Raw genomic sequence first — 20,737 nt, 5'->3', positions numbered from 1 at the left:
ACAGTGATACATGTCACTGTAGATAGAGGTTGTGATGAAGTCCTTTAATAAATACATGTCTACTTACCAGAATTCTCAAGTGAAATCAGAATAAAGTTTGCTAATGACTGACACTCATATTAGTCATTTGCATATTAAGTAAGTACTATATATTCAAGGTTTAAAAAGTTCAAAGTAAATTTATTATCAAACTATGTATTTGTCACCATATACTATCTGGTAATTTGTTGCTGGCATTTACAGGAAAATAAAGAAATAAAATAGAATTTATGAAAAACTATAAATAAAGACTGACAAACGACCAATGTCAGACAAATAGTGCAAATAATTAAAAAACAGCAAATAAATAATACTCAATTGTGGAGTCCTTGAAAGTGAGCCTGTAGGTTGTGGAATCAGTTCAGCATTAATGTGAATGAGGTTATCTACACTGGTTCAAGAGCCTGATGGTTGAAGGGTCATTACTGACCCTGAACCTGGTGGTAAGGGACCTAAGGTTCCTGTAGTTCCTGCCCGATGGTAGTAGTGAGAAGAGAGATGGCCTGGATGGTGGGGGTCCTTAACGATGGATCCTGCCCTCATGTGGCAGCGCTCCTTGTAGATGTGCTCAATGGTGGGGAGGGCTTTGCCTGTGATGGGCTGGGCTGTATCCACCAACTTCTTTGACTCCTTCAACCAACAGCATAAATAAGAGCTTTCAACATGGAGTCTGGAACAGTTACCTACAAAAGCTCTTCTTGCACGCCTGAAGCAAACCTGTCCCTGTAGAAACGCCTGTCAGCTATACTCATCAGCCAATTCGTCACTTCCCATGGAGTTAATCAGTGCTCTCGTGAGGGGCACAGTGTTGTTATTTGAATAAGATGCTAGACTGAGGCTCATCTGCTTTCTCAGACAAAGATAAAATATCCTACGCAATTGAATGTGAGAGGAGCAATAGAGTTCTCTCCTATATCCTTATTCCCTAAACATCTTCACTAAAATAGATTTATCAGGTTATTAACACAGCACTGTGTCTGTGCTGCTTCATTACAATAGAGACTATCCATCAAAATTGTCTAATTGTCAAGCAGCTTGGGAAGGCACAGATCTGCGGAAGCACTTTAGAACTGATTGTCCTTCTTAAGAAACTGTCTTTCTTGCAAATCACCAAAACAATTAGAAAATCCACCTACCATCAACTTAGTCAATAGTTTTCTTTTGGTGCAAGGTATTTCCGATCCTCCTGGCATCTCAGTGAATATAGTTTCTTCTTCTCTTTCTTGCCAGGACTAACTGTACATCTGGAAAAGTAGTAAAACTGAAGTGCTCTGGTAAGTACATCTGCTTAAAATAGAACATTTTAAAATCACTGTTTTCCAATCGGTAAACTTAAACTAAGGAACATAGAGCAGCTGTAAGACAGGTACTGTTTCACTTGTTCAACTATCATCTACAGAGCTACGTATACTGTACCATTGTATTCTCCCAATACACTAAAGTGACCCTATATTCTAACTCCCTCACAACTCTGCATCTATTAATTGCACTGCCTGGTCCAGTGAAACTTTGTGCTTGGGGCAAAAGTGAGGCACCATCATGTCCTCCCTGCACTGGCAGAGGGACTCTGGAACAAATCCTCAGCAGCTGCCCAAAAGCTCTGGGAGAAGGCCGCTACCACTGGCATTATGACTAGGTGCTGAAGGTAGTGGCAGAAAGTATCTCCTCGGCCATTAATCACCTCGTCAACCCAAAAAACCCATAGCCTCTGTCAAAGCTGGAGACTAACCACAGCCTTAGCCCAGATCACTAGCAGGCTTACTCACTACAGCATCTGAGTGGCAACTGAAAGTTGATCTTAGCAAGCAATTAAAGTTTCCTGTTGGTGAGGAAAGAGATTCAGTCCTTTGCAAGGGGGGACATAGGGTCAGGAGAAGTAGAGTCTGTGTGGATAGAACTGAGGAACAGTAAGGGCAAAAGGACCCAAATGGGTGTTGTCTACAGGCCACCAAACAGTAGCATGGATATTGGGTGCAAGTTGAATAGGGAGTTAACATTGGCATGTGGCAAAGGTAATGTCGCAGTAGTTATGGGGGATTTCAACATGCAGGTGAACTGGGAGAATCAGGTTGGTGCTGGACCACAGGATAGGGAGTTTGTAGAGTGCCTACAGGATGCATTCTTGGAACAACTTGTACGAGAGCCGACCAGGGACAAGACTATTCTGGATTTAGTGTTATGTAATGAACAGGATTTGATAAGCGATCTCGCAGTAAAGGAGCCATTAGGAGGTAGTGATCATAATATGATAAGTTTTTATCTGCAATTTGAGAAGGATAAGGGCAGCTCGGAGGTGTCAGTGTTGCAGATGAACAGGGGAAACTATGGAGCCATGAGGGAGGAGCTAGCTAAAGTTGACTGGACGGATAGCCTAGCAGAAAAGACAGTGGAACAGCAATGGCAGGTATTCTTGGGAATAATGCACAAGGTGCAAAATCAGTTCATCCCCCAGAGAAGGAAGGATTCAAAGGGGGGAAAGGGGCCACAGTGGTTGACAAAGGAAGTCAGAGATTGCATAGCATTAAAAAAAAAGGAAGTATGACAGAGCTAAGGTGAGTGGGAGGACAGATGATTGGGAAGTTTTTAAGGAACAACAGAACTTAACTAAAAAGACAATACGGGGAGAAAAAATGAGGTACGAACGCAAGCTAGCCAGGAATATAAAGGAAGATAGCAAAAGCTTTTTTAGGTATGTGAAGAGAAAGAAGATAGTTAAGAACAATGTTGGGCCCTTGAAGAATGAATTGGGTGAAATTGTTATGGGAAACAGAGAAATGGCAGAAGAATTTAATGAGTACTTTAGATCTGTTTTCACTAAGGAAGACACAAGCAATCTCCCAGATGTATGGATGGGCCAAGGACATAGGGTAACAGAGGAAATGAAACAGATTGACATTAGGAAGGAAACGGTGATGAGAAGACTGATGGGACTGAAGGCTGACAAATCCCCAGGTCCAGATGGTCTGCACCCTAGGGTACTAAAGGAGGTGGCCCTGGAAATTGCAGATGCATTGGTAATCATTTTCCAGTGTTCCTTAGATTCAGGATCAGTTCCTGAGGATTGGAGAATGGCTAATGTTATCCCACTTTTTAAGAAAGGAGGGAGGGAGAAAACAGAGAACTATCGACCTGTCAGCCTGACATCGGTGGTGGGGAAGATGCTAGAGTCCATTATTAAGGATGAAATAGTGGCATATCTAGATAGCAGTGATAGGATTGGGCCAAGCCAGCATGGATTTACCAAGGGTAAATCATGCTTGACTAATCTGTTGGAGTTTTTCGAGGATGTAACCAGGAAGTTAGATGGGAGAGATCCAGTGGATGTAGTGTATCTCGATTTTCAGAAGGCATTTGATAAGGTCCCACATAGAAGATTGGTGGGTAAAATCAAAGGTCAGGGCATCGGGGGGAAGGCATTGACATGGATAGAAAACTGGTTGGCAGATAGAAAGCAAAGGGTAGCGGTGAATGGCTGTTTCTCGGAATGGCAGGTGGTGACTAGTGGGGTGCCACAGGGCTCGGTATTGGGACCACAGCTGTTTACCATTTATGTTAACGATTTGGATGAAGGCATAGAAAATAACATCAGCAAATTTGCTGATGATACTAAGCTGGGTGGCAGTGTGACATGTGATGAGGATGTTAGGAGAATTCAGGGTGACTTGGATAGGCTGGGTGAGTGGGCAGATACTTGGCAGATGGCGTTTAATGTGAATAAGTGTGAGGTTATCCACTTTGGGAGTAAGAACAGGAAGGCAGATTATTATCTGAACTGTGTAGAGTTGGGTAAGGGAGAAATACAAAGAGTTCTAGGAGTCCTTGTTCATCAGTCACTGAAGGTGAATGAGCAAGTGCAGCAGGCAGTGAAGAAGGCTAATGGAATGTTGGCCTTTATTACAAAGGGAATTGAGTACAAGAGCAAGGAAATCCTCTTGCATTTGTACAGAGCCCTGGTGAGACCACACCTGGAGTATTGTGTACAGTTTTGGTCTCCAGGGTTAAGGAAGGACATCCTGGCTGTAGAGGAAGTGCAGCATAGATTCACGAGGTTAATTCCTGGGATGTCTGGACTGTCTTACGCAGAGAGGTTAGAGAGACTGGGCTTGTACACGCTGGAATTAAGGAGATTGAGAGGGGATCTGATTGAAACATATAAGATTATTAAGGGATTGGACAAGATAGAGGCAGGAAATATGTTCCAGATGCTGGGAGAGTCCAGTACCAGAGGGCATGGTTTGAGAATAAGGGGTAGGTCATTTAGGACAGAGTTAAGGAAAAACTTCTTCTCCCAGAGTTGTGGGGGTCTGGAATGCACTGCCTCGGAAGGTAGTGGAGGCCAATTCTCTGGATGCTTTCAAGAAGGAGCTAGATAGGTATCTTATGGATAGGGGAATCAAGGGATATGGGGACAAGGCAGGAACCGGGTATTGATAGTAGTTGATCAGCCATGATCTCAAAATGGCGGTACAGGCTCAAAGGGCCGAATGGTCTACTTCTGCACCTATTGTCTATTGTCTATTCATTGCATCATCATCCCTGAGGCCTGACATGGTCATTCTCTCAGAAACCTCAAAGCAGGTGGTCATGGTCTAACTGACAGTACCTTAGGAAAATAGGATCAAGGAGGCATTTGAGTGTAAGAAAGACAGGTTCCAGGAGCAGGTAGAGCAGTGTCAGAGAGAGGGGTGGAGGGTACAATGCGAGCCTATAGAGGTGGGGTGTAGAGGTTTTGCTGGCTGCTCACTCTGCAGAACCTACTCACTCCTTGGCATTACGGAGGCTGCAAAGAAAAGAGCCCTCAGGACCATCACAGAGGCTGCTGAGGGAGTCTCCAGATAGCTGTAGATCAAGAGGTGTGACCCATGGACCAGTGCTGCTGGGACAGAAACCAGGGCCTGATCAACCCTGGCTGGGTCGCCTCAGCAAGAGCGTCTGACGTTTAAAGACCCAAAACACCCGATGAGCCCTGATTACATCACTGATGATGTGTGCCACTGCAAACTAGGATGTATCTCAGTATCACTCACAAGAGGAAGAGGTTAGCTTTAGAGACTCATTAGGAACCCCATATCAGCATGAACTGGTACAAGTACTTTCAGATACAGAAGAATAATGCTGATCACTAAGAAATTAGATTTTGAAGAAAAGTGCTTCCAAGTTACATTACACCACTGGTTGATTTCTGCACATCCTAGATCTATTGTGAAATGTTCCTCACATAGGAAATGGGCTTTTAGAAAATAGATACATGGATGGAATAAGGCAGAATTTACAGCAGAGATAACTGTTCAGTGCCATTGTTAATACCCCACATAATCAACATTCCTCCTTTCTTCACTCTACCCTGCATATTTAACTATTTGAACATTCCAGAAAGTTGTTGAAGATTCCAATTGGTTCCAATTGCGAAGCCTTAAGTGTTATACTGACTCTCCCCACTTGGTGGCAGAGTGAGTCTGCAAACGAAGAAGAGAAAATCTCCAGATGCTGGAAATCCGAGCAATACACATAAAATGCTGAAGGAACTCAGCAGGCCAGGCAGCATCTATGGAAAAGTGTACAGTCAACGTTTTGGGTCGAGACCCTTCAATAGGACTGGAGAAAAGAAGATGAAGAGTAGAGTTAAAAGGCGGGGAAAGGGAGGGAGAAACACAAGGTGATAGCTGAAACCAGGAGAGGGGGGATGAAGTAAAGAGCTGGGAAGTTGATTGGTGAAAGAGATACAGGGATGGAGAAGGAGGGATCTGATAGGAGAGAATAGAAGACGATGGAAGAAAGAAAAGGGGAGAGGAGCACCAGAAGGAGGCAATGGGCAAGCAAAGATAGAAGGTGAGAGGGTGAGAGAGGGCAAAGAGGATGGGGAATAGTGAAGGAGAGTGGGGGGCCATTACTGGAAGTTTGAGAAATCAATGTTCATGCCATTAGGTTGGAGGCTACCCAGACGGAATATAAGGTGTTCTTCCTCCAACCTGAGTGTGGCCACATCGCGAAAGCTTCACCAAGCACCTGGTGGATGGAGCATAGAAAAAGCGGGATCTCCCAGTGGCCACATATTTTAATTCCATTTCCTAGTCCCATTCCGACATGTCTATCCATGACCTCCTCTACTGTTGCAATGAGGCCACACTCAGGTTGAAGGAACAACACCTTACATTCCATCTGGGTAGCCTCCAACCTGATGGCATGATCATCGGTTTCTCGAACTTCTGGTAATGACCCCACCCCGACCCCTTCACCATTCCCCATCCTCTTTTCCCGCTCTCACCTAGTCTCCTTGCCTGCCCATCGCCCCTCGCCTTTTAACTCTACTCCTCATCTTTTTTCTCCAGTCCTGATGAAGGGTCTCGACCTGAAACGTCAGCTGTACTCTTTTCCACAGATGCTACCTGGCCAGCTGAGTTCCTCCAGCATTTTGTGTGTGTTCCATAGTGACAGCAGCTTCCTATATATTTTAAAAAAGGATTCAGAACTAAAATCATGTTTATTACTGTCCTGATCTTTCAAACGATTCACCCCTACCTATATGAAGCTGGAACACATCTGGGATTGTTGTTAACATTGAACAGATAAATAGGAGATCTAATACAGGCAGACAGACTTCTTAATACTTTGATAGGATCAGCAAACAAATTTAAAATTGATCAGAGACAAAACTAAAATAATTATGGATCTTCTTAAAAACTGGCTGCCGCAAAATCTTGTAATGTCTCCATTTTAAACTCTACATGATGTCATGCAGACCAGCATCTGAACCAACGGACCCACGACATACCTAATCTCAGTGCAGACTGGCTCTACTGGGAAGGGCTGCATTCATTGCCCCGATAATTTTCTAAATTTTCCATCACATAATGTTCCGTCTTTACTGAAATAAGTTTGGTCAGCACAAATGAGAAACTTTCAACTTGTGTCACCTCCATTTTAGAACCAGTGAAAAAAATTATCAGGGATGGTTTAGAATTTGGTGTCTGTACTTGCTCAAGCTTGTCTCCTTGTTACACATTGCAGATATGCCGGCATAAACACATTCATTGTTTAAGCTCCACATTTCACATTTTTACTGAAGACTCACAAATACAAACCTGCCTCTACCATCCCACGACAATAAGCACACTGCAATCTGTAAGGATAGGCAGGAACACCTTCACCATGACTATCCTCAACACAGTGTCCTCAGCTCCATACTCCACTTCCAGTACACTCACAACTGTGGGGCCAAATTCTGATCTATCTCCATCTACAAGTTTGCAGGTGATCATAGTGGACTGTGTCTCAAATAATGATGAGTCAGAGTACAAGAAGGAGACAGAGAGCCTAGTGACATGGTGTCATGACAATGAACTTTCCTTCAATACCAGCAAAACAAAAGAGCTGGTTATTGACTTCATGAAGGAGGTGGGGGGGCAGGGCGATGGTGCTAAGGTCGAGAGGGCAGAGAGCTTCAAGTTCTTAGGAGGGAGCATCACCAATGGCCTGTCCTGATCCAATCATATGAATACCATGGTCAAGACAGCTCACCAGTGCCTCTACTTCCTCAGGAAGCCACAGATATCTGACATGTCCTCTTTGACCATCACAATTTTTATTGATACACCATAGAAAGCATCATATTCAGATGCATCATGACTTGGTATCACAACTGCAGAAAATCTCATTCCCCCATTAAGAAAGGACGTAGAAGCAGTAATGTTGTGTTCATTAAGGTACTGGGGCGATATTGGTTTCTTTGTGAAGCAAGAGTAATGAGCAATGTTCCCATGATCTCCACCGTAGACAACCAACACCCAGAGCACTTGTCTCTCATCGCGTCCACCTGCAGTTTAAGTCAAACATACAGTATGTTTACTCAGTCTCTAACTTGTACCTCTACTGTCTTCCTCATTATGAAGCATGCGGGGAGAGGCATGACTTTTCCATGATTGTTGGAGGACAGGATGCCACACTGGGGAGTTGGCCCTGGCAGGTCACACTGTACTATAACTACCAGCACACGTGTGGGGGGTCCATCCTCGATGAATACTGGCTCATTACTGCAGCTCACTGTGTGCACAGGTAAGTCAACCCTTGATCCATGAGACTGATGTTCTCTGCATGAGCATCACTCTTCTTACAAATTCCAGAGCATGTCTGTTAGTTTAATGTTTTGACACATTGGATCCAACAGTTTAGTTCTTAGATTAGACTGTTTAATTGTTAATTTTCTTTGCAGTTTAACAATTAATTATCTGCTTGTATTTTAAATAGTTCTTATATATACAGTATGTAACAGTTTAATGTGCCTCTAGTAGCTATGCTAAATATAATTCTGGAAGTCTTTGTTCTGCGTTATTTGAATAAGTGCTTTCTCATTGGTTAGCTTGGTACTGCAGTATTGAATAGTAGCTTTGTAATTGGTTAATTCCAATCTATAAATTTGAACTGAATTTTCTTTTGTGATATAAAAATAACTCTTCTAGGCTAGGCAAAATTTTAGTCCCTTTGTCTCTCTCTTTACTTTGTAGACATCTATTGTTGTCTGTTCAATTTTCCTTTAACATGTTCTATCAACATTTAATAAACCCATCATGAAGCAACAAGTTTTGTGTCTCTTTCCTGACTTCTGAAAGAACATTGGATTAAAACATTAAAATCCAGCACAGCTCAGAAAAACCTGACCTTTTGGGTAAGGTGCCAAAATCGGACAAAAAAAATCAAATCTATTCTAATATGCATGGAATAAAGAAGCACATAGACCATCATTAGAAATGCATAAAGAGATGGAAAATCATTAGGTAATGTCATTGGACACATAAGATGAATAATGTCTTTCTCATTGGTTAATTCTAACCTATAGATTTGAATGGAAATTTCTTTATCTGTGGGTATAAAATAGCTAAACACAAAGCAATGCCATCTTAATCTCAATATCTTCTTAGTCCCTTTGTCTCTCTCTTTGCTTAGTAGATCTCCATCGCTGTCTGTCCAACTTTCCTTTGTTCTATCAACACTTAAAACCATCATGAAGCAACAATTTTGTGCCTCTTTCCTGACTTCTGAAAGAAACTTTGATTCAAACATCAAAATCCAACAAACAAGTAACTCCATGAAATTTCAATAGGTTTTCACATCAATTTCAGATTTATCTATCACGGGTACATGAAAACATAATGAAGTGTGTTACTTGCATTAACAACCAACACACCTAAGGATATGCTGGGGGCAGCTTGCAGGTGTCGTCACACATTCTGGCGCCAACATAGTATGTCCACAATGTTCAGCAGAACAAGGACAGGCCGCTGAGCCTCCAGTCTCCAGCATCCAGGCTTCAGCCACTGGTCTTTGACTTCCAGACTTCTGATCAACCTTTGGTATTGATCCCCGGATGAGCCGATGACAGAAAGAATTCCTGGCTTCATCGTTCACGTCTGGAGGTCACAGCACTGTTGGTGACTGAGGATTGACTTTATGCACCTGTAGCTATTCTATAATCTGCATTTTTCTGATAAAATCATTTTACTTTTACCTGATGTACATCAGGACTCCAATATGTTATGGTTTTGCATCTTAGTGAGGCTCTGTAGACTGTTAGCTGTAGTGTCCTGTTTAGTGAGTTAGCAGGCATCATTTGCCCATTTTAGGACCAACTACTTCTCCTCTGCCATCAGAAGACTACCTCACTATTTTGTGCTCCTTTTACACTATTTATTTTATATTTCTTATTGTAACCTATCGTATTTTACGCATTGCACTGTACTGCTGCCGCAAAACAAATGTCATGACGTTCAGTGATTATAAAGCTGATTCTGAATCTGATCCTGCTGTATAGATTGCTTGCTGTGAATTCATTTCTCACTATGAGAACATCAGTTGATACTGTAGTATCAATAGACTACAATGTCAGTATTTGCCTAGACACAAGAGATTCTGCAGATGCTGGAAATCTGGAACAATACACACAACATGCTGGAGAGACAATATCTACGAATGGGAATAAACAGTCAAAATTTCGGCCCAAACCTCTTCACCAGGACCCGATGAATCCCGGTGAAAGGTCTTGGTCTGAAATGTCGGCTGTTTATTCCAATCCATAGATGCTGTCTGAGTTCCTGCAGCACATTGTAAATATTTGTCTTTGGTCTTTGGTGGTAACCAGGTTGTGCACTTCATTGGTTTTCCATTATTCAGTTCCAATGGCTTTAGTGGAACCAGCTATTGAGGAGAAGCAGTGAGGGATGGTGAATGTGAAGCCTAAACCATGGAGCCCTGCTAGAAAAAGCAATCAGAGTCAATTATCTATCTGACAGATGTTGGCAGATATTATTTATTTACTTTAACATTATTTTCCTCTTCAATGAAAGATACCTGAGTACTGAGAAAAAAGTATCTTAGTCACTCAGTTTCAGTGCCAAATCTTTCGCTTTAGCAGCCTAATACTTGGTTACTTCAACAATGTACCTTAACTTTAGTGCACAAATTCACATTTCCATATTATACACTCGGGCATCCTAATTGTCCTAAATGAGAGTCACGAAGCCAGAAAGAAATTTATTCCAAAGACACTTCCTGATCTGAGAGAATTATCATTAATTTTATTATTATTTAACCTCATTAAGAGATATGGTTTAGAAACATTTTTGCTCCCACCCATTAGAGGATAAATGAGTGAGGAGATGTGACAAATAGATGCAGAATACTTGGAGAGTGGAAGAAAAAAACAAATACATATTTCAGCAGTTCACAATTACTGATTAAGTTCCTAGAATTACATACCACTAGAATAAGAATCTGTTCACAGGCAACACGACAGACTTTTAGATTCACAAAGTTCTTAACTCTTCCACTTTGAAGCTTAGAAAAATTAGAGTTTCATAAGATTCTGAAAGTGATTAACAGACTAGGTGGTCTTCCAACTGCAGGGCCTCAAGAAAAGAGATCAATTATATAGTACAAATATTTTTATGAAGAGAGTTACAAATTTTCAGAATTCTCTACCAATGATGGTACAAATACTGCATATATTTTAATTCAGAGATGCAGTATAGTAACAAGCCATCCTGGGCCAACAAGCCTGCAACACCTAAATACACCCATATGACCAATTAACCTACTAACCTGTACACATGAGGAATGTGGGAGGAAACCAGGGAACCCAGAGGAAACTCACACAATCACCTGAGAGAACATAGGAACTCCCTACAACCAGCAGAGAATTGAATCCAAGTTACTGATTCTGGAACAGCGTTAAGCTACCCCGCCACTTTAAGGGCTGTGTTTTTTGAAGATCAGCACTTCATTTTCCACAGAGTAATGGAAAGCGAAATCTCAGTCAAGGTGACTAAGGAAAAAATGAAGAAGACTAAATCTTCATAGTTAGACCCTTGCAGGCAGTGGCAGAATTCAAACATGGTCACTGGTCTGTAGAAGCATTACACTACCATGCCATTTAAGATTCAAGGCTGATACCGAAAGATTTAAGAATCAGTGGATACTTGGGAGTGGGGAGTTGTAGGATCGAGAGGTACAGGATACATTATTCATTGGAATTCAGAAGAATGAGGGGTGACCTCATTGAAACCTATTGAATAGTGAAAGGTTTTGGTAGAGTGGATGTGGAGAGGATGTTTCCTATGGTGGGAGGGTCTAAGACCAGAGGACGCAGCCTCAAAATAGAGGGGCGTCCTTTTAAAACAGAGATGAGGAGGAATTTCTTGAGCCAGAGAGTGGTGAATCTGTGGAATTTTTTGCCACAGGCAGCTGTGGAGGCCAAGTCTTTGTGTATATTTAAGGCAGAGGTTGATAGATTCTTGATTGGTCAGGGCAGGAAGGGATATGGGAAGAAGGCAGGAGACTGGGGCTGAGAGGAAAATTGGATCAGGCATGATGAAATGATGGAGCAGACTCGATGGGCCACATGGCCTAATTCTGCTCCTATATTTTAAGGCCTTATTATTGTACAGTGTACCTCTGAGCTCAGTGATCCTATTTCTGATATTATTTGTTACATTGCTAATGGCCTCTCTCCATTGTAGGTTATCAATTGCTCACAACTGGCGCGTGTATGCTGGGATTGTGGACAGACAGATCATTCTATTCACCAGCATTCCCACCTACGTGGTCGACAAAATTATCTACCACAATGACTATAATGATGACACTCACGACTATGACATTGCACTCATGAAGCTGAGGAAACCAATTACATTTACTGGTATGAACTTTAGTTTGAGCGTGTGCCTGAAGTGTAAACATCCTCCCCAGGTTACCACAAGATTCCATTCCTGACAGTAGTTCATAACCCAAACAGTTTGCAAGCTGGAAATAAGCTCCTTCAGCAATATATTTAAATGAAAATATTGGTTAAGCAATGGCAATGTAGAGTTAAACCAGGGCATTTAACTCAACTGTTCAGATTTCTCTTCGAGATGCCACGACATTGCCACAAACTGGGTTCCCACACAACAGAAGGTGCCTGCAGCCCCACAGTGGCCAGCAAAGCCACCTGCGAATCTCCCAAACACTCGTTCGTATGTGCGGGCTGTGCACATGCATCAAATATTCAACTGCGTCGTTATCATCGACAAGTTGTTTAACAATAGAACACACCACAGAAATGTTTGAGCCGGTTCATTCTTGGAAAACATAGATGCCTGGCTTCTAGAATGAATTTTCTGATGCTTGATTATTACTTTTCCATCAGATGCATGAACCAATTCTGTTGTCTTGTGTTGTCCATCTCAGCACAGACAGGAGGTCAAACGATGGCCTTTCCAATGCTGACTTCCTCAATCACACCAGAAGTAAAGGACCCATACTTGTACTTCCAAGATTATTTTATGAACGCCTATTTGACAAATTTCTTTCCCTCTCCCTCCCCCCACCTCCACAAGGGAGGTAATGACAATGGGAATTTATTAAAATTTTACTAACTGAAGTTGTTGTATGAAGAGTTTGGGTGGTGGGGTGGTGGAGGAAGGGTTGAAACAACAGAGTTGGGATGCATAGAGCAAAACATTGCAGATGCTAGAACCCTGCAACAAAAATAGGAAGTGCTGGGAGCACTCATCGAGGTCAGGGTGCAATAGAGCTAATGCTTTATGTCGAGGATCTTAAATCTGAGGCGCTAAATGGCCATTTTCAAAGTAAATGGCCTCAGATGCTCTTTGCTGTTTTCCTTTGAAACATATCCATCCTGTCTTTCACAGGAGCAACATATCGAAGATTCAAAGTACATTTATGATCAAAGTATTTATGCAGTATACAACCCCTGAGATTTGTCTTCACGTAGATAGAAACACCATGGAATCTGTTCAAAGAAAAACATCAAACCCCCAACGCGCAAATAAAAACAACAAATTGCGCAAATGGCAAAAGAATGAGCGAAAAACACAGAAAATAAAACATCAAATCAAAAGAGCCCAGGCATGTTCAGCTTAGCTCAGTTCTAGTTCAATCTAGTGTTGCATTGTTCATTATCTGCAGGCTACCCTGATCAAAATAGCACAAAATAGCAACAATAAAAAGGAGCAACTAGAAGCACATCATAATGTGAAACATGTCACATGCAGACACCTTTCACCCGTTCATTTTCCATTCTTGCCTCGATGATTTCAGTCTTCCCTGATGCTTTAATCAGTGAGATTGGTGAGAAATAAAGTCGATCATGGACTTGCGCCCCATCTCCAAACTTCTTGGCCTCTAGGCCACATACTTCACTCAAAAGACTCAACAAACTCTTTCAGAGACAGCCAAGCACCAGATCGCTCAATCAGCCTAAAAACACACCACCAAAACGTAGGTCACAGGCGCCAACAGTAGCAGGACCTGGACAACATGCCTTTCTCAAACACGAGAGTTTCTGCAGACGGTGGAATTCTTGAGTCACAGGCACAAAATTCTAGAGGAATTCAGCAAGTCAGGCAACATCTATAGAGGGGAATAAAGAGTTGGAAATTTCAGGCCAAGACTCGTTATCAGAACTGAGCCTTCATCAGGACTGATGAAGGCCCTCACCATGAACATTGATACTTTGTTCCTCTCCATAGATGCTGCCTAACCTATTGAGTTCCTCCAGCATTTTCTGTGTGATGCCTTTTTCAACCAATTTCATAAACGTGGATCAAATGTAAAGTCACTGAAACAACTTCAGTACAAACTTCTTTCATAAAAAAGAACAGAAAATGATACGAGTACATACATTCAGTAGCCACTATACCTGCAAACTTTCTCGTTAATACAGATATCTAATCAGTGCATAAAAGCATGCAGACATGGTGAAGAGGTTCAGTTGTTGTTCAGACTAAATATCAGAATGGGGGAGAAATATGATCTAAGCGACTTTGACTGTGGAATGATTGTTGGTGTCAGATGGGGTAGTTTGAGTATCTCAGAAACTGCTGATCGCCTGGTATTTTCACACACAACCGTCTCTAGAGTTTACAGAGAACGGTGCAAAAAACAAAAATAACACCCAGTGAGTGACAGTTCTGTGGGAAAAATACCTTGTTAATGAGAGAGGTCAGAGGAGAATGGCCAGACTGGTTCAAGCTGACAGGAAGGTGACAGTAACTCAAGTAACCACATGTTACAACAGTGGTGTGCAGAAGAACATCTCTGAATGCACAACATGTTGTGCCTTGAATTGGATGGGTTACAGCAGCAGAAGACATCGAACAAACAATCAGTGCATTGAGTGTAGAAGAGCTGTCTGCATCTATTAAAACAAGACAGATCATTGTCCAGGCTGCAGGTCCGCAGACACTGAGCTGCCTTTTAATTCACTGATAATATCACATTGCAGTCTGCTCCTTCCTTCGCGTTATTTCACATCTTCATCACTTGTGAGGATCGTCATGTCATTGCTTTTGTTACAGATACTGTGGAGGCAATCTGTCTGCCAAAGTACAACCAGCAGATCATGCCAGGTAAAAAGTGCTGGATAACAGGCTGGGGACAAACAAGTGCAGATGCCGGTGAGTATTAGGCACAGTGGGTTTGAGGGAGTTTATGCAACAGGGGGATGCGTGGATGTGTTTTATTCAGACTTTTCATCTTTCAGACGTTACAGAAAATGTTTTAAAGGAGGCTTCTGTCCCTCTCATCAGCACCGAGAGATGTAACAGCAGCTGCATGTACAATGGTGCCATTACTCCCAGAATGCTGTGCGCTGGATACAGGGAGGGCAAAGCTGACGCATGCCAGGTGAGGTCAGCGATGTTGGGTCCAATACTTAAGCTGTGGACAGTTTGATGCGGTTATCCCGATGCATAAGATACTGTATGACAAACGTGGATATGCATTGCAGGGTGACAGTGGTGGCCCTTTGGTATGTGAGGGAATTAGTGCCTGGCATTTGACCGGCATGGTGAGCTGGGGGATCGGATGCGCCAAAGCCAATCACCCAGGAGTTTATACAAAGATTTCAGAGCTCCGAGAATGGATATACAGCGTTATTGAGGTAAGGAACACATTCCTACAGAATAAATGGACAGTATATTAAATTGTATCCTCCATTAACCGAAAGATAAATTCAGTTATATCTAATCTTATTCTCTGTCTAGCCACGTGAGCAACATCAGTTTTCTCATGCAATCCCCATTAGTTAACACATCCACACTTACAAGGTAGTGATACCCCTGGTTTCCTTGGCTACGTAAGTCTAGGGAAGACAACCTCTGACCCCGCTAATCTCGTAAGATCGAGACAGCTCTCCCACCCCAAACCCCTGTTTGTGTGGATGCTGTGTAATTTGCAACCCTGTTACAAATTAGTGCCTCGAAATAACAGACAGTACACCGCATTATGAACTTTAATTTGACTAAAGGGTTAGTAAAGAAAAGAACAAAGAAAAGAAAAGGGCCCTTTTTATTGAAAACAGTCAAATGTGCTCAAGTTGTGGGTTGGAATCTGTAGTTTTTCACGTTATGATGTGCTTCTAGTTGCTCCTTTTTATTGTTGCTATTTTGTGCGATTTTGATCAGGGTAGCCTGCAGATAATGAACAATGCAACACTAGATTGAACTAGAACTGAGCTAAGCTGAACATGCCTGGGCTCTTTTGATTTGATGTTTTATTTTCACGGTTCCTCCATAGTCACCGATCCTCAATCAATCTCACCCCTGGCCTCATTGAATCACGGTCCCACTCTGGGTCAAATCCTATGGCCTCTTCTCTCCTGCGTCTTCCCTTTCATCTCCTCATAAACAAAAGCCCCAAGCCCAGCCTTAGTGTCCCTCACCAGAGAAAGCTCCTCTTGATTCGACCATCCTAATTGGATGTCAGACATTTCTCCTCATCTCTTTTCAACAATAACCCAAACAGGCTGAAAACAGAACAGACTGCTCTTACAGAACTTCTAAGTGAAATACATACAGCATAACAGTAAAAATATGAACCAGGGCATTACAGTAATACTCATTGGACTTGACAAAACCTGGTATAACTGTAACTTGTCAGCTTAAAACAGGGTGGTGAACCTATGGCATGGGTGCCCAAGATGGCACATGCAAATTTTGTTGGCACTCATCATGTAGTGCCAACTTTCAATTTCTTAAACACTACCCACCTGTCCTTCACCATTTCCCATCCCCTTTTCCCTCTCTCACTTTATCTCCTTGCCTGCCCATCACCTTCCTCTGGTGCTCCTCCCCCCATTTTTCTTTCTTCCATGGCCTTCTGTCTCTTTCACCAATCAACTTCCCAGCTCTTTACTTCATCTTCCCCAGGTTTCACCTATCACCTTGTGTTTCTCTCTCCCCTCCCCCCTCCACCTTTTAAAATCTCCTCCTCAGCTTTTTCCTCCAGTCCTGCTGAAGGGTTTTGGCCCAAAACGTCAACTGTACACTTTTCCATAGATGCTGCCTGGTCTGCTGAGTTCCTCCAGCATTTTGTGTGTGTTGAACAGACCTTGGACTATTAAGGCAGATTGTCAAAAGCACTGATGATGAAGGAGAGTCAAATGGTGAAAGAGACACAAGCACAACAGGGAATAAATCCCAGAGTTTAGAGTTTGTTCTTTTTTTGTATAACTAAACCCATCATAGCCTCTCTAGTGTGCTTTAAATAAAAACAGGTTGCATTTCAGTCAAGCCTTGTTTGGTTTATATTTAATTGGAATCCACAACAACTTTGTTGATTATTATATTAACACTACCACATTATACTAAACACTGCTTACTGAATGAGCATCAAATTTGCATAAATGATAACAGTGTTATTATATTACATAATTAATATGTTCATGCAGTGTATACCTCAAACTGAGCAATTATGCCACTACTAATTAAACCATAACTTAACCATCAATGTATCAATGATATTGTACGCAGAATTCTACATCCCCAAACTTACCAATAGTACAAAAATGATGAAAAAGTAAGTTAAGGGAAAGAGGCAGGTTTGCAAAGGGATAACTGAATAGGCACAAAGCTGGCGAATGTGGTATAACCAGGTAAAGCGCATTATCCACTTTCATAGAAAAGCATATTATTTGCCCGGTATGAGATCGTTAAATGTTGTTCAGAGAAACGTGGGTACTTTGTCCAAATTCAGGTAGAACAACCTTTTAGGAAGAGACGCTGAATGGTGGCCTTCTTTGTAGCACACCATGATAGGTCCATTCATACCTGCTTAACATACACTATCCCCTGTTTGGCCAGTATTCCTCCATAGATATACAGGTAGAATTAGGCAATTTGGCCCATCAAGTCTGCTCCACTATTTAATCAAGACTGATATTTTTTCAAACCCATTCTTCCTTTCACCACTAATCCACTTGCCAATCAAGCGCCTGTCAACTTCTGCCTTAAATACACATATTGAATTGGCCGCCACCACATTCTGTGACAATAATTCCCCAGTTTCTCCACCCTCAGAAGTTGCCCTGAAATATCCTCAGGGCATAGATTTTTAGACTGTAGGATTATCAATGGCTATGGAAACATGCAGGAAAGTGGAATGGACAGTTTAAAAACGCAATAATATTGTTTAATATCTGAATAGGAAGAAAACCCATTCCTGATCCTATTTCCTATAAGATGTAGCTAAGAGTTACTACCTCCTCCCATAGATGCTGTCTGGCCTGCTGAGTTCTGCCAGCATTTTGTGTTTTTATTTATTTCCAGCATCTGCAGATTCACTCGTGTAGCTAAGAGTTATACTTGTTCCTTTGTGCCTAAATGATTATCAGTTTGATCCTGTAACTTTTTCTCTTTCTTATGGATAGGACAACTCTATCTCTTAGAAAACATTCTGCAATCTTCTGAAACAACAAGAAGCATGTTTTGCCTAGAAGCAGAAAGCAGCAGACCTGATGGTTTTATATCTTCACTGTCTCTGGATATCAGACTTTACGACCCTATGTGAAATTATACCCTGTGCAAGGAAGGTTAATGATAATTGTTGCATCAGACTCACCGAGTGTGGACCATCAATTGTTTTTTCTCCAGAAAATGTTTTTCCCAGATGGAACGTCAGAGGACTTTTTACAGCCTGTGTGAACGTTGTGTCAGTAACTGTTGTAAAAAGAGGTTTCTCCTCATTAAATCAGATATTTACAGCTATTTTGGTCTAAGTGTACCAATCTGGGTAGCATCGTTTTACAAATTTCTTTAATCCTGATTAATTTCTGGTTGGCATGATAAGCTGGCAGATGAGCCTGTTTCCATGCTCTATAACAGTCTGACTTTGAGACTCAATCCATTGTTTGACAACCTGCCCCTGTTTTGAGTCAAATTTGTAAAATAAGATGAACGGTTCTCAAACTTGAACTTCCGGTAATTGTCCCCCCTCTCCTTCACCATTCCCCATTCCTGTTTCTCTCTCTCACCTTATCTCCTCACCTGCACATCACCTCCTTCTGGGGCTTCTCCCCTTTTCTTTCTTCCATGATCTTCTGCCCTCTCCTATCAGATTCCCCCTTCTCCAGCCCTGTATCTCTTTCTCCAATCAACTTCCCAGCTCTTTACTTCAACCCTCCCCCTCTCTCAGTTTCACCTATCACCTATAACCTTGCGCTTCTTCCTCCCCCTACCCCCACCTTCTCTTCTATTTTTCCTGTCCAGATGAAGGGTTTCAGCTCAAAATGTCGACAGTTTACTCTTCTCCATCGATGCTGCCTGGCCTGCTGAGTTCCTCCAGCATATGCAGATTTTCTCTTGTTTATGAGTGGTTCTCAAACCGGTTTGCCTAGAATTGTTCAAAGCAGTATTGAAGATAAAATAAAAATGATCTTTTTTAGTTTACATTTCACTTCAATTTGGATTGCTGCAGTGATAGATCTTGCTGCAAAGATACAAGAGCTTGCAAACTAAGTGCTGTCTTTCAAATTGCCATGTTCTTGAAAGACAGCTGCTGCCTAGGCCATTAACTACAGTTGAGCACATGTAGTTTGCACAATACTGTAGTAATTTTATGTACCGCTGCCACACAAAAAAAACAAATTTCATGATATATGTAAGTGATGATAAACCTGATTCTGATATGGGTCTCTATTGTGGAATGGGAGGGGGGCAAGGAGAGGGGAATCATGGTTGGGAAAAGGGGAAGAGAGAGGGGAGAGAGCGGGAGGCACCAAAAAGACATTCTGTAATGATCAATAAACTAATTGTTTGGAATCAGATTACCTTGCCTGGTGTCTTGGGGCTGAGTGTGTCTACACCTGCGCCAGCCCCTACCCCCTGCCCTGGCACTTCCTCTTTGCTACCTGTCCCATACCCCTCCCGTGGCACTCCATTCTCACCATTCCCAACATCCTTCCTTCCCACCAGGTTTACAAACTTGCTCTCCGCTCCACATTGACAAATATAATACTATGCAAATGTTTAGGCATCCTAACTATATGCATGTGCCTAAGACTTTTGCACAGTACTGTACAAGGAAACCCTTGGTTGAATCATACATTCTAAGAATATGTAGGTGAAAAATTAATCTTGTGTTATTACTTTGGTTCCAGTCCAGTGCACTCACTAACTTGTATTGTTCTATGAGTGATGGCTGTAAATTCAGCTGCTGAGGCTCTCAACCACGGAACTCACTTACATTACCTCTTCCCTCACTAACAAATCCCCAAAAGCTACAACATGAGACTCAGTATCAAGCCTTGTTTGATAACACCCCTGTGAACGCCTGTGGATGCTACACTACCCAAAAAGGCACCAGATGTTACTCTAAGCAGAACAAGAAGAAGAGGGTCGTTATCAGAAAGGCAAAATAAATTACTAAATACTAATGAAATTAGTTGAGTTCTTTGTGAATGTAAGAATATGTGAGTTAAGTTTGTCAATGCTGATTCTGCCAGAAAAGAGTAGATGTGTTACAATAGGCATGATGACATAATCAATGCAGGTACAATTTTAGGAGGAGATCTGATTTTATGAAATTCATCCTCCCCCCTCACCGCCCCAGCCCCAAAAGGTGTCTAGATAATTGAAGTTGTTGGAAATAATTCAGAAAATGTGTAGCTCGAGTGGTCAAGGATTTGGTTGAGTTGTTCTCCAATCTTGGCAATTTACATGGATCTTGGATGTCTCCTTGTATGGGGACAAAACATCTGCAAGTAAATTGCCAAGATCGGAGAACAACTCAACCCAATAATTGAAACTTTTTTAATGATAAGACTGTTCTTTACACTGTGTGTTGGTCATCAGGGGAGAGAGAGGTCCAGTACAGAAACAGGCCCTTCAGTCCATGAGACCTCACAGATCATCAATCCCATACTTCCATC

General features: G+C 42.0%; 1 protein-coding gene across 2 annotated transcripts in view; it reads left to right on the top strand.

Annotated features, from left to right (window-relative positions):
- Positions 1-19,573, top strand: part of LOC140716923 (transmembrane protease serine 5-like) — a 72,378-nt gene extending 52,805 nt beyond the window's left edge. For both annotated transcript variants that reach the window (XM_073030033.1, XM_073030032.1), the window contains 7 exons: positions 1,270-1,313; positions 7,929-8,091; positions 12,048-12,226; positions 14,889-14,987; positions 15,074-15,216; positions 15,320-15,472; positions 18,239-19,573. In XM_073030033.1, coding sequence (XP_072886134.1) covers positions 1,270-1,313; positions 7,929-8,091; positions 12,048-12,226; positions 14,889-14,987; positions 15,074-15,216; positions 15,320-15,472; positions 18,239-18,256 — 799 coding nt within the window. In that variant the 3' untranslated portion in view covers positions 18,257-19,573. The remainder of the gene's footprint in view (positions 1-1,269; positions 1,314-7,928; positions 8,092-12,047; positions 12,227-14,888; positions 14,988-15,073; positions 15,217-15,319; positions 15,473-18,238) is intronic.
- The last annotated feature ends 1,164 nt before the right edge of the window (positions 19,574-20,737 follow it).

This window comes from Hemitrygon akajei, chromosome 26 (genome assembly GCF_048418815.1).
Source record: "Hemitrygon akajei chromosome 26, sHemAka1.3, whole genome shotgun sequence".
NCBI classification, from domain to species: domain Eukaryota; kingdom Metazoa; phylum Chordata; class Chondrichthyes; order Myliobatiformes; family Dasyatidae; genus Hemitrygon; species Hemitrygon akajei.
Note: the sequence above shows the minus strand (reverse complement) of the source record. Positions and strands in the feature narration are given on the sequence as shown.